This window comes from Papio anubis, chromosome 18, assembly GCF_008728515.1.
Source record: "Papio anubis isolate 15944 chromosome 18, Panubis1.0, whole genome shotgun sequence".
NCBI classification, from domain to species: domain Eukaryota; kingdom Metazoa; phylum Chordata; class Mammalia; order Primates; family Cercopithecidae; genus Papio; species Papio anubis.
Window position 1 is genome coordinate 36380130 of NC_044993.1, and position 13408 is coordinate 36393537.

The 13408-nt window shown below is 37.7% G+C and overlaps 1 protein-coding gene across 3 annotated transcripts in view; it reads right to left on the reverse strand.

Moving 5' to 3' along the window:
* The window catches only part of RBL2 (RB transcriptional corepressor like 2), a 107049-nt gene that overhangs the window by 40746 nt on the left and 52895 nt on the right, over positions 1-13408 (reverse strand). For 2 of the 3 annotated variants that reach the window (XM_021931974.2, XM_021931973.2), the window contains exons 2-5: positions 13076-13206; positions 9357-9557; positions 5248-5312; positions 499-627 (exon numbers count right to left, since the gene is read on the reverse strand). In XM_021931974.2, the coding sequence (XP_021787666.1) occupies positions 499-627; positions 5248-5312; positions 9357-9535 (373 nt within the window). In that variant the 5' untranslated portion in view covers positions 9536-9557; positions 13076-13206. The remainder of the gene's footprint in view (positions 1-498; positions 628-5247; positions 5313-9356; positions 9558-13075; positions 13207-13408) is intronic. The other variant, XM_021931975.2, reaches the window with a different exon arrangement.

Sequence of the window (13408 nt, forward strand, 5' to 3'; positions counted from 1 at the left end):
AAATTATATACCTAAGTTCTATTAAATGCAATGCCAAAATCATCATTTCCATATATGTTAGTTTAAAAGATGAAAGTTCATTTTATTTATTTTAGAACCATAACTATTCTTCTGTACCAAAATTTGAAATAAGATTATTTCAGCAAATTCTTTTTGATCTCCTACGATGTGTCAGGCACAAAGTTTGCCAATGTAGAAAAACACTATCGGTTTTAATGTCATCTTTGCAACTCTGAGTTTCTAAATGCCTTCTCCTTGTTGAGTATATATTTCAGAAATTTCTAAAGTTGTCATTTAAGACTTTAAACTTCGTGGTATCTGCAAATGTTTTTCCAAAAATATTTTTACAGGAAGCTTGACTCTTAGTTATAAGTACCCTGGATAACTGTAATGACAGGAGCTTTTCAAAATACTGACGATAGGAAACCTGTACAACTCCAAGGGTAAACACAACACAGAAATGCAGATGGTCCAAAAACCTTTGATTTACAAACCTACCTTTAAAATTAGAGTTCACAAGTTCTTTACGATTAGAACACTGAAGTGCATTTCCATAAACTAAGTCCAAAGCACACAGCAGCAGGTGATAAGAATTGACCAAATCATCACTTATCATGGGGAAATTACCTGAAGGATTATAAGCACTTATAGAGTTAAATTAGCATTGACTTTATAACATTTTAAAAACAATTTCTTCCTTTAATTATTATGACATTATAAAACATTGTACAAAATTGACTCATTACAATAAGTGTTTTGGCAAATTTAAATTTTGAGATATTACTCTTATATCTTAATAAATAAATAAATAAATATATATACACACACACACACACACTTTTTTTTTTTTTTTTTTTTAAGAGACAGAGTCTTGGTGGGTCACCCAGGCTGGAGTGCAGTGGTATGATCATGGCTCACTGCACCCTCAACATCTTGGGCTCAAGGGATCTTCCTGTCTCAGCCTCCTGGGCAGCTGAAATTACAGGCACACACCACCACACATGGCTAATTTAAAAACTTTTTTCAGAGATGGAGTCTTGCTATGTTGCCCAGGCTGGTCTCAAACTCCTGGACTCAAGTGATCCTCCTGCCGTGGCCTCCCAAAGTGCTAGGATTACAGGTGTAAACCACCATGCCCAGCCTTTAATAAATGTCTAACAGCTTAGTGAAAACTATAACTTTACTAAAAATGCCATTCATTCATTCATTCATTGTTTATTAAATACCTAGTAGCTGACTAAAACTTCATCATTGGTCTTTGAAAATTCTGAACACTAAAAATTCATAAATTATCTCAAACTGTAAGAAACTGTTTTGCATGAAAACATTTTTCTGTCATGAAAATTATTAGAAATACTTAGGAGACAGCCGAAAAAATCATTCATATAATTATTCTCATATACATTTTTTTTTTGAAGCTGAGTCTCGCTGTCACCCAGGCTGGAGTGCAGTGGCACAATCTCAGCTCACTGCAAGCTCTGCCTCCCAGGTTCACGCCATTTCTCATATACATATTTTTAAAAGACCAGAACTTTTGATTAGACTCCAACAGTAACATTTTTAATACTTTTCTATATAATCTCAGACAAATTAATGCAACAGGAGTACCATTAAATATCTTTCAATTCCAGAGTTAATAATCCCAAGAATAATTTGCTGATGCTTGGTAACAAGGAAATAAGAAATCAAAAACCTAAACTGACAGAAACATGTCATTTCTGCAGTGCTGGTTGAACTCTAACACTGAACGCATTTTTACATGTAGTTAAGCCATTTTATTATTATCTTAATTTCCTAGAAATTAAGATTTCTAATTATTTTATAACTTCAAGCCCATCCCTTTTTTGGTTAAACACCGCACATGTATGCTTCATGGTGATTTCACATTCTTGTATCATCAAATTCAGTTTAAATAGCTAACATGCATATGAAGAATTATTTCCAAACCTTAGCGTTTTCACACGTAATGCCTACCCAAGTGTATATGTACACACACACACCCGCAGCTTTGTTTCAGGTTTCCCTTTCTCTCTGTTCCTCCAGAGAAAGTTACCACTTACCTCAGCACATACAAAACAATTCTTTTTTTGTATAGATGGAAACATTCAACAAATCAACTTAAATGAATTAAAAAGAAAAAAAATTTCTTCTGTTGCCAAAGAGGCAAATGATAATCAACACATTAAACTGTGCATTGATATAGCCAAACCAACTTGCTTGGTTCTTCTATAAAGAGGTTTACTATTAAAATATACTTGGTTTCTCATGTAAAAAAAAAGGAAGTAAGTAGCACCTACCGATTTCAAGCTACAAAGCCCATCACACCAACAAGCCTAAACTTGTTACTGGTGTGCACTTGCCATAGAAGGCAAAAAAACCAGCAGCACTGTAATGTCTAATAAAAAGCTGAAATGCCCCTAGAGACCAGAATCTAATTTAAATTAAATTCTAGGACTCTCTCAACATGACGTGTTTTATATTTCAAATCCTGACCTTATAAATAAATCTGACTTTGTGTGAGATATTTTATCTTTTAATCAACAAAGATAACAAGTAAATAGAAATGTTTCATCTCCGGAGTTGGCTTGTCATTAGAAAGGTGGCTACAAAAGAGTAACCCTTTCCCCAAAATAAATGAGAACTGAATTAAAGCAATTAAATGACTGTTAGAAAAGATCACCGTGCATTATAAAAGATCAGTGGTGGATTGTGAGAGGACAAAGGTTCTTTGTTTGTTTGTTTTTTGAGACAGGGTCTTGCTCTGTCGCTCTGTCGCCCAGACTAGAGGCGCAATCTCAGCTCACTGCAGCCTCCGCCTCCCAGGTTCAAGCAATTCTCCCACCTCAGCCTCCCAAGTAGCTAGGATTCCAGGCATACGCCACCATGCCCAACCCACAAAGGTTCTTAAGGTGGAATTACTATAAACTGAATTAATGAGATAAAATTCAAACACTGAGCTAATTACAGAGAAAAAACCACCCCAACGGGTCCAGTGAGAACAAAATAAGGACAATGAAATTATTTTTTATTGTATTGTACATATTATTACAGTACCAAATACATTTACTTCTAAGTACACATATGCCATAAGAGACAAACAAAACAGATAAAAATCCTAGAAGTCAGACATACTTGCCCAATACAATCATATGAAAAGATTACCATCATATATAATAGCAGTCACACATTCTAAAATTTGTAGCCACTGTAAAAATGGTTTATATACTCCAAAACCTTTATTTCATGCCACTGATCATGTCACCTTTGTCATCACTAAAGAAACATGCCAGTGTCATGTATGAAAGAAGGTTTTTCTCTTGAATCAAGCATGCAGCTTAGGGAAGGAAGGATGGCAGCTCTCACCCTAACTAGCTAGAGAGGGACCAGTTGTAATTAAGTTAAATCAAACCTGGCGACCAACAATATCACACATTCTTCCCAGAGGCCTTCATAGCCAGTATGAAACTAAGAACCAGGAACCAGGAGATCTGAGTTCAAATCTTAGCTTTGTTGCCAGCAGCTAGTTTCTGGGCTCAGCTGCCTCATCTTTAAAGTAACTAAGCTGGCTGAGCACAGTGGCTCACACCTGTAATCCCAACACTTTGGGAGGCCGAGGTGGCGGATCACTTGAGGTCAGGAGTTCAAGACCACCCTGGCCAACATGGTCAAACCCCAACTCTACTAAAAATACAAAAATTAGCCGGGTATAGCGGTGCATGCCTGCAATCGCAGCTACTCAAGAGGCTGAGGCACAAGAATCACTTGAACATAAGAGGCAGAGGTTGCAGTGAGCAGAGATCATACCACTGCACCCCAGCCTGGGCAACAAAGCAAGACCCTGTCTCAAAAATAAGAATAAAAATAAAAAATAAAGTAAATAAGTTAAGCTAGGCCAGGTGCGATGGCTCACACCTGTAAGCCCAGCACTTTGGGAGGCCGAGGCAGGTGGATCATGAGGTCAGGAGTTCAAGACCAGCTTGGCCAAGATGGTGAAACCCCGTCTCTACAAAAAACTACAAAAAATTAGCCGGGCGCGGTGGCAGGCACCTGTAATCCCAGCTACTCGGGAGGCTGAGGCAGGAGATTGCTTGAACCCGGGCAGCAGAGGTTGCAGTGAGCCAAGATCGCACCACTGCACTCCAGCCTGGGCGACAGAGTGAGACTCCGTCTCAAAAAAAAATTAAGTTAAGCTAGTTAATCTAATAATGAGAATCTCTCTTATATTTATGAAACTCCTTCCAGCTCTATGATTCTTTGTTAACTTTGCATTTTATTGAGCTATCTTAATGGCAAAGGCATTCCACATAGTATACAGAAGAAACCTATGTAATAATATAACTGCACTTTCCTATCTACTTTAGATTACTAAGAATTGTTTCTACATAGAAATATAAAAAGGAACCGGGTGCCATGGCTCACTCCTATAATCCCAGCACTTTGGGAGGCCAAGGTGGGCAGATCACCTGAGATCAGGAGTTCGAGACCAGCCTGGCCAACATGGCGAAACCCCATCTCTACTGAAAACACAAAAATTAGCTGGGCATGGTGGTGGGCACCTGTAATCACAGCTATTCGGGAGGCTGAGGCAGAATTACTTGAACCTGGGAGGTGTAGGCTGCAGTAAGACTGTGCCACTGCAATCCACCCTGGGAGACAGAGTGAGACTCCATAAATAAATAAATAAATAAATAAATAAATAAATACAAAAAGGACAAAAAATAATAGAGACATGTATTTCAATGAATGCAGACCTTGCGTAGGTCATGAGATGAGAAAATGAGAAAAAAGGAAAGAAAATAAGTAGCATATAAAAGTATTTGACTAAGTATACTTATCTGAAGAAGATACCAAAAAAAAAAAAAATTCTGAACTGTCCTGAGGTAGATCAGTAATTGCACTCAAGTAAATAAGATACATCTCATGAAAACTAGAGTTCACAATACAAGCATATGCAGAATAATGTGTTTTCAGCTCATAATTTAAAAGAGTCGCTTTGGGTAGTAAAGATGTTGTATACAACAAAATTAAAGAACTTTCCATTTAATAAGAGAAGATCTGGATATTGTAAAGAAATCCAATAGATTCTTTGATAAAAAGGCAATACTTAAAAAAGAATCTAAGATTAAAACCCTTGAGAAAATTTTCAGTGAAAATCTTTTCCTGATACATGTTAGAAGTTGACAAAATTAATACCTGAAAACATAAATAGACGTATTAATATCTAAACAAATATTACTATTTTCTTACCTTTTGCATATATAAAAAGCACCCAACAAAAATGGAAAATTTCAGACACAGTACAGGGCTGTCGCCTTTGGGGGAAGAAAAAAAAAAGTCATGAGACAACAGAAGAATCAGAAAAAAAACATCCCAAATGACTATAAATTAGGTGTCAAAACCCACAGTTAAAGGAGAGAGACCACATTCAGCTTCACATGGAAAACATGGACGTTCTGCCTCAACAAAATACTGGTAGGAAATAGCTGGGATCTGGGGAAAGAGCCCATTTCAAAGAAAAGAAAATTCTTAAAGAATTTTTTAAAAGTTTTTTGAGGGCAAGATAGGTAAGGTGGAAAATAAAATGAATAAAAATAGTTCTTTTGATGACATAGCAATGCTATGCTGCTTTAAGACCACTATATGCAGTCAGATACGTCCTCATTTTTTTCTCCTTTATCATAGCTAATGACCTGTATCCCTCCCTCCCTCCCTAAAGATATTCCAGACTATATCAAATCACAAAAGGCCTTTTTAATGTAAATTATGAGCTTCCTATAATTCCTTATACTTCCATTCATTAAGAGTACCTGTTGTATATTGCCAAGTTGTCTGCTAAAGTTTCAGACCTGCTTTAAGCTTGGCTTTTCTACCAAAACCTCTGACAACTTTTAGACAAGAAATCTGTGGTTTCCACATCCCAACAGCCTTATTCTAACAAGGTGCCGAGAGGAACGAAATTCCGTGGAGATTAGATTAGATTTAGTTCAGCATTACCATTAGCTAGGGTACACTTGCTCACCTGGACTTAGTCATTTCATCTGTCAAAAGATTATTCTATTTGGGTACAATACTGTGCTTAATTCACCAGTCCATGGCAAGGATTAAATGTCAGTGTTCTGCTTTTAAAAGCAGACTCTCTACCATAGGCGCATGATAAACTATTTCTAATTTGGTTGCCTACCAAAATAAAATTCAATTTTTTTTAGCTTTACACTTAAGCTACTCTTAATTCTGGCTGTACTTGAGAATTCTAGGGAAAAAAAAAACTTGACTAACCTCCACATTTTCTCTTGTTTTACTGCTTTTGTGTCTTTTTACATTTCTATTCCCTCTTGTAGTCATGGGACTTTTATAACACACTGCATTGCATGCGCCGGAATCTTCATACCTGCCTTATCTCGCTGACTGTACTGTAAGCTCTCAGAAGACAGAGACTGTGGGGTTTGGTGTTTTAAAAATGCCTGTGTCCTAGGTAATACCTAACCATATTTCCTGTGGATATGTGCTAAACAAATAGTGACAAATTTTCAAATAGTGTGTGAGAGATGCAGGATACAGTCACAGTAAAGCACATGGGTTCTGCAGTCAGTTTCAGTAAAAGCTCCACTCAGTTGTGCGACTCTGGCCAAATTACTTAACCTCTCAGCAGCTTATTTTCTCTATCTGTAATAACAGTATGAGCATCACAAGGTTGTCAGAGGGATTAACTGAAGTAATACATATTGAAGTCTTAAGAGTCCCTGCCCCAAAACAAATGCTCAGTAAGTGCTATACATCATGACTACGGGTAGCAGAAAGAGCTAATAGAAAGTATACAAAGTGATAAAAATGTAAAATCTCTAATAAAGTGATTTACTTTTTTTTTTTTGAGACAAGGTCTTGCTCTGTCACCCAAACTGGAGTACAGTGGTATGATCACAGCTCACTGCAGCCTCAACCTCCCAAGCTCAAGTGATCCTCCCACCTCAGCCTCCCCAGTAGCTGGGACCATGGGTGTGAGCCACCATTCCAAGCTAATTTTTGTATTTTTTTTGTGGAGATGAAGTTTTGTCATGCTGCCTAGGCTGGTCTCAAACTCCTGGGCTCAAGTGATCCGTCTGATTCAGCCTCCCAAAGTGCTGGGATCAAGTGTAAGCCACTGCACATGGCCTTTTAAAATTATCTTAATTAGAATTAGGTAGTATACACATCCTAAGAAATATCAAAACAAGTGCAATCTGAAATTATTTTCCAGATACTCCAAAAAAGATATCTTCCTATAAATGATCACACTGGCCTCACTCAGACTCAACACAAAGCTTCTATCCAAACTTTAGAATACTTCATTTTTTATTTATTTATTTAGTGACAAAGTCTCATTCTGTCACCGAGGCTGGAGTGCAGTGGGGCGATCGCAGCTCACTGCAATCTCCGCCTCCTGGGTTCAAGCGATTCACCTGCCTCAGCCTCTCAAGTAGCTGGGACAACAGGCACATGCCACCATACCTGCCTAATTTTTGTATTTTTAGTGGAGATGGGGTTTTGCCACGTTGGCCAAACTAGTCTTGAGCTCCTGACCTCAAGCAATCCACCTGCCTCGGCCTCCCAAAGTGCTAGGAGAATATGTCATTTTATTTATTTATTTATTTATTAATAAAACGGTGTCTCGCTCTATCGCCCAGGCTGGAGTGCAGTGGCGTGATCACGGCTCACTGCAACCTCCACCTCCAAGGTTCAAGTGATTCTTCCACCTCACCCTCCCAAGTAGCTGGGATTATAGGCACCCACTACCACACCCTGCTAATTTTTATATTTTTAGTAGAGATGGGGTTTCGCCATGTTGGCCAGGCTGGTCTCGAACCCCCGACCTCAAGTGATCCACCTGCCTTGGCCTCCCAAAGTGCTGGGATTACAGGCACCCAGCCAGAATATCTCCTTTTATTTATTTATTTATTTATTTATTTATTTATTTATTTATGAGATGGAGTTTCATTCTTGTCGCCCAGGCTGGAGTGCAATGGTACAATCTTGGCTCACTGCAACTTCTGCCTCTCGGTTCAAGGGATTCTTCTGACTCAGCCTCCCGAGTAGCTAGGATTACAGGCGTGCACCACCACACGGAGCTAATTTTTGTATTTTCAGTAGAGCTGGAGTTTTGCCATGTTGGCCAGGCTGGTCTTGAATTCCTGACCTCAGGTGACTCGCCCACCTCAGCCTCCTAAAGTGCTGGGATTACAGGTGTAATCCAACCTACCCCGCCTGGCTCAGAATACTTCATTTTAAACAGTCAATTCCCCAAAACTGTAAGTGAGCTAGACCAGCTGCTTCTGTATCAGTGGTGCCATCTATATTAAAATGTAAATAGTTTTAGTTTTTAAAAATTTTTTTCCTCCTGCTTTGTCATTCCCCCATTTTATTTTTAAAAGGTTACACTTACTGTGAACATCCTTCACAGTCTGGGAAAACTTTTACATTTTAAGAGAAGCAAACATTATCTATTCTAGCCAAATAACTTTAACTCCTTTCCCTTTATTTTTCTTGTCAACTTTTCTAATTGTTAGAATTTTCATTTCTACTTTATGAAAAAATTCTCAATGATAAAGAAGGAAAATGTGTATCCCATAACTGCCTTTATCTATGAGGAAAGGTAGAAAACACTGAGTCAGAGCATGCCTATAGACTTTGCAGAAGTGATCAGAAAGCACAAATTCATAATAGTTTCAGTTCTCCTGTCTTTTCCCAATCCAGTCTCTCTATTCTTGATTCATTAGAAACATCAAAATACTAGAGAAGTCATTTCAAGGGGATTATTTATTACTCAGTTTGACACAAAAGTAAAATAGTCTATACAGTCACTAGTAGAAAATATAGTGCTTAATATAGTGATCTATATCTAGGGCAGTGCTCCCTTCGGCAGCACATATACTAAAATTGGTACAATACATTGATTAGCACGGCCCTTGCGCAATAAAAAATATATGTATCTAGATACAGATACATCTCCAAGGCAGCTAAAGGGTGAAAATCCCTGAAGTCTGACTTGTACAGTTTGCATTTTTTGTTGCTTAAATGAAAAAGGAAGGTTTCAGAACAAGGATCACTGAGGGAAAAATAATAATAAAATAAAATAAAATAACAAAAATGAAAGTTTATAGAAACAAAGACCCGTATACATTTAGCAACATGAAAAAAGCCAAACTCTTCATGGCTAACCCACAATGAAAAGCAAAAAAAGCATCATTAAAAGAAAACTATTGTGGAAAAAGATTTTTTAAATCTCCTTTCTTTTTTAAAACTAGAAAAAGAAAAACTAGCAAAATATTAACACTGCAGCACAGACTAATGTGTATGCCCGATGAACCAACATGAAAACCTACCGCTGTTTCCTTGCTCGCTGCTGACGAGGTTGCTCCTCTTGAGGGTATTTAAAGATGTCCTGAAAAATGGGTTCATATTTCTTAAAAATTACAGCAGAAACAGTGAAGTTTCTTTCTAATCTCTCAGTACGTTCTCTGAAATGTGGGGGTAGATTTGCCATATCTTCCCACTTCTTCATCTTATTAAAAAATTCGATTAAGCTGGTATTAAAGAAAACAATAAGATATTTCATAATTAACATAAAGGTAAAGTATACAAAAGTAAGTATTCAAAAGTAAGTCAATATTATCTCATTAAATTATATTACTTTTAGACAGTGAAATAAAATCATAACTGGTGTCTCTGACTAGCTTAATTTCTTACAGATTGGTATATTCCTCTGATCATCCGAATTAATTTTGTTTAGGTTACCTAAAGTATTTGTTAACTATGAAATATTTGAAAATACAAACCAAAATTAACAAGAGTAACCTAACCAACATTCACATTGGTTCACTGCCAGATTTTTTAAATGTTAACATATTAAATAAATTTTGTCATTTTTGCTTCAGTTCTTTTTTTTGTTTTAAGAGATAGGGTTTCGCTGTGTCACCCACATTGGAGTTCAGTGGCAAGATCACAGCTCATTGCAGACTCCTGGGCTTGAGTGATCCTCCGACTTTGGCTTCCCAGAACACTGTGATCACAGGTATGAGCCACCTCCTCCAACCCCCGCCACTTCAGATTTTTTTTAAAACCAGCAACACTATAGAAACAGCCAAGGCTAGGCACAGTGGCTCACACCTGTAATCACAGCACTTTGGGAGGCCAAAGCGGTAGAATCACAAGGTCAGGAGTTCGAAACCAGCCTGGCCAATGTGGTAAAACCCCGTCTCTACTAAAAATACAAAAAATTAGCTGGGCGTGGTGGTGGGAACCTGTAATCCCAGCTACACGGGAGGCTGAGGCAGGAAAATCACTTAAACCTGGGAGGTGGAGGTTGCAGCGAGCAGAGATCGCGCCACTGCACTCCAGCCCAGCGACAGTGCGAGACTCTGTCTCAAAAAAAAAGGAAAGAAAAAAAATCAAAATTCCCATTTTATACTCCTCCCTAATCCCATCCCTACCCTTCTTCCCCAAAGATAAGCACCATTCCAAAGTTGGTCTTAATCCTTCCTATGTTTTCACACTTACTACACATACACATGTCTGCGTAAACAATAAGCAATATCTTATTACTTATTACGTGTTTTTCCATTTTATATAAATGGTATCATACTTCAGTGGTATTCTGCAACATGCTTTTTCACATTCAATAACGTTTCTGACATTAATGTTGATATGTAAGATATATTCATTTTAATTGCTAAAAACATTCTTTCATATGCACATACAAGGATTTTTTGCATTCATCCCCCAACCTAAATTTAGGTTGTTTCTAATATTCCATGATAACAAAAAGTGTTGTAATGAAAACATCCTCATACACATGTGCAGGAGTTTCTTTAGGGACTACTCCAAGAAGTAGAGTAAGAGAATGTGCACCTTCAATGTTACTAGATACCACCAAATTTCCTAGTAAAGTCGTTATGCCAATTTTGACTTTCACCAATGTACACCAGCAATATAGAGTTCCTGGCTAAGCGCGGTGGCTCATGCCTGTAATCCCAGCACTTCCGGAGACCAAGGCAGGCGGATCACTTGAGGTCAGGAGTTTGAGACTAGCCTGGCCAACACGGTGAAACTTGGTCTCCACAAAAAATACAAAAATTAGTCAGGTATAGTGGCGTGTGCCTTTATCCCTGCTACTCTGGGAGGCTGAAGCATGAGAATCACTTGAACCTGAGAAGTAGAGGTTGCAGTAAGTAGAGATCAAGCTACTGCACTCCAGCCTGGGCAGCAGAGTGAGACTCCATCTCAAAAAAAAAAAAAAAAGGGGAATTGAAAAATAAAAAAAAAGAGAGTTCCTGTTTCCCTGTACAGTGACCAAACTTGGCATAAAAGACTTCAAATTTTCCCAATAATAAGAATAAAATGTTGGCCAGGCATGGTGGCTCACACCTGTAATCCCAGCACTCTGGGAGTCCAAGGCGGGTGGACCACCTGAGGTCGGGAGTTGGAGACCAGCCTGGCCAACACGGTGAAACCCCGTCTCTACCAAAAACACAAAAAATTAGCCAGGTGTGGTGGCGTGCGCCTGTAATCCCAGCTACTTGGGAGGCCAAGGCAGGAGAATTGCTTGAACCTGGGAGGTGGAGATTGCAGTGAGCTGAGATCACGCCCCTGCACTCCAGCCTGCGTGAAAGAGCAAGACTCCACCTCAAAAAAAAAAAAAAAAAAAAAAAAGAAATGTTATATTTCTACTTTGAAAGTCTTTATTAGTGACATTGAGTATCTTTTCTTGTATCTATTAGCTATACAAATTATAACCTTTGTGAAGTCGTATTCTTTATTCATTTTATTAACCCTGTTAGTAGTTCCTTATATAATTCTGGATACTGATTCTTTGGCCAATGTAACTCAGGATGGAGTTAAAGGTTAAAAAAAAGATTACTAAAATTGACAACGTCAGCTAAAACATGACGTTGTGAATTATTTTATTTTATTTGAGATGGAGTCTCACTCTTGTCACCCAGGCTGGAGTACAATAGTGCAATGATCTAGGCTCACTGCAACCTCTGCCTACCGGGCACAAGTGATTTTCCTGCCTCAGCTTCCTGAGTAGCTAAGATTACAGGTGCACGCCACCACACTCAGCTAATTTTCGTTTTTTTTAGTTGAGACGGGGTTTCACCATGTTGACCAGGCTGGTCTCCAATTCCTGACCTCAAGTGATCCACACACCTCGACCTCCAAAAATGCTGGGATTACAGGCGTGAGCCACCGCGCCCAGCCTGTTAATTATTTAAATAGTAACCTTTTTTGTTTTTTGTTTTGGAGACAAGGTCTTGCTGTTGCCCAAGCTGGAGTGCAGTACTGCTCCAACATTCAGGGCTCAAGTGATCCTCCCATTTCAGCCTCCCAAGTAGCTAGGCCTGCAGGTATGCACAACCACACCCAGTTAATTTTTTTATTTAGTAAGTGATTTTTTTAAAACCATTAAATCCATAAATTTTGAGTCGTAATTTCCCCCAAAATGCTAAACATCATTTTTCCACTTATCTTTAATAAGCTATGTAAGAAAATTCACCTAAAAGGCACAAAAAATAAATGTAATCAATTTAATTACACAACAGATAAAGCAATTTCTGCCTCTTCTTTTAAACGTATTTGACCCTTTCTAAAATGGATTATAATCATGTCATTTATCCTCCAAACAGGAAACTGAGAAATACTCATTCTATTTATATTAAGACCACAAGTCCTGTGCACATATTTCTAAGTATAATAGCAAATAATATTTTATTTGCCTTTTCAACTTAGAGTATCTCCTAAAGTTTCTCAATATCCTTCATTTCTCCCAATATTACACAATGTCCTAACCTTTAAGAATAAATTATTCCATACAAGTGCCTAATACATTAAAATTTAAATATTTTCACCAAAGAAGTAAAATATAAGGGATACTAACTTTGATACAAATAAAGGAAAATCATTAGATGCTAGTTTTAGCATCTAATTTCACCAGTCCACAGGTACAAATGCTCAGAAAATGATGAACAGACATAATTCTTACTATCGCTATGATTTATGAGCTTACATTAGCCATACTCTACTCCTCAAACTCTAACATAGTTACCTCTGCTCTGAACATTTCAGGATTCTAGTTAAAGATACATAGTTTCCTTCCACTGTCCCTTTGCTTACAGTTGGAACAGATTTTCTGCAAGCCACATACAAGGCACATGCTAACCAATGAAGATCATTTCCCTGTAAAAGAAGAGAAAATTGATTTTTAGTTAATAAGCTACATATATATATTTCAATATTTTTTAAAGTACATTTAAATTGAAAGTGTTGTTTATATTTTTGTGGGAAACTTATTTTCAATGATGACCCTATATCATATGCTCTTTTTTTTTTTGAGATGGAGTCTCACTCTGTCACCCAGGCTTGAGTGCAGTGCCACGAT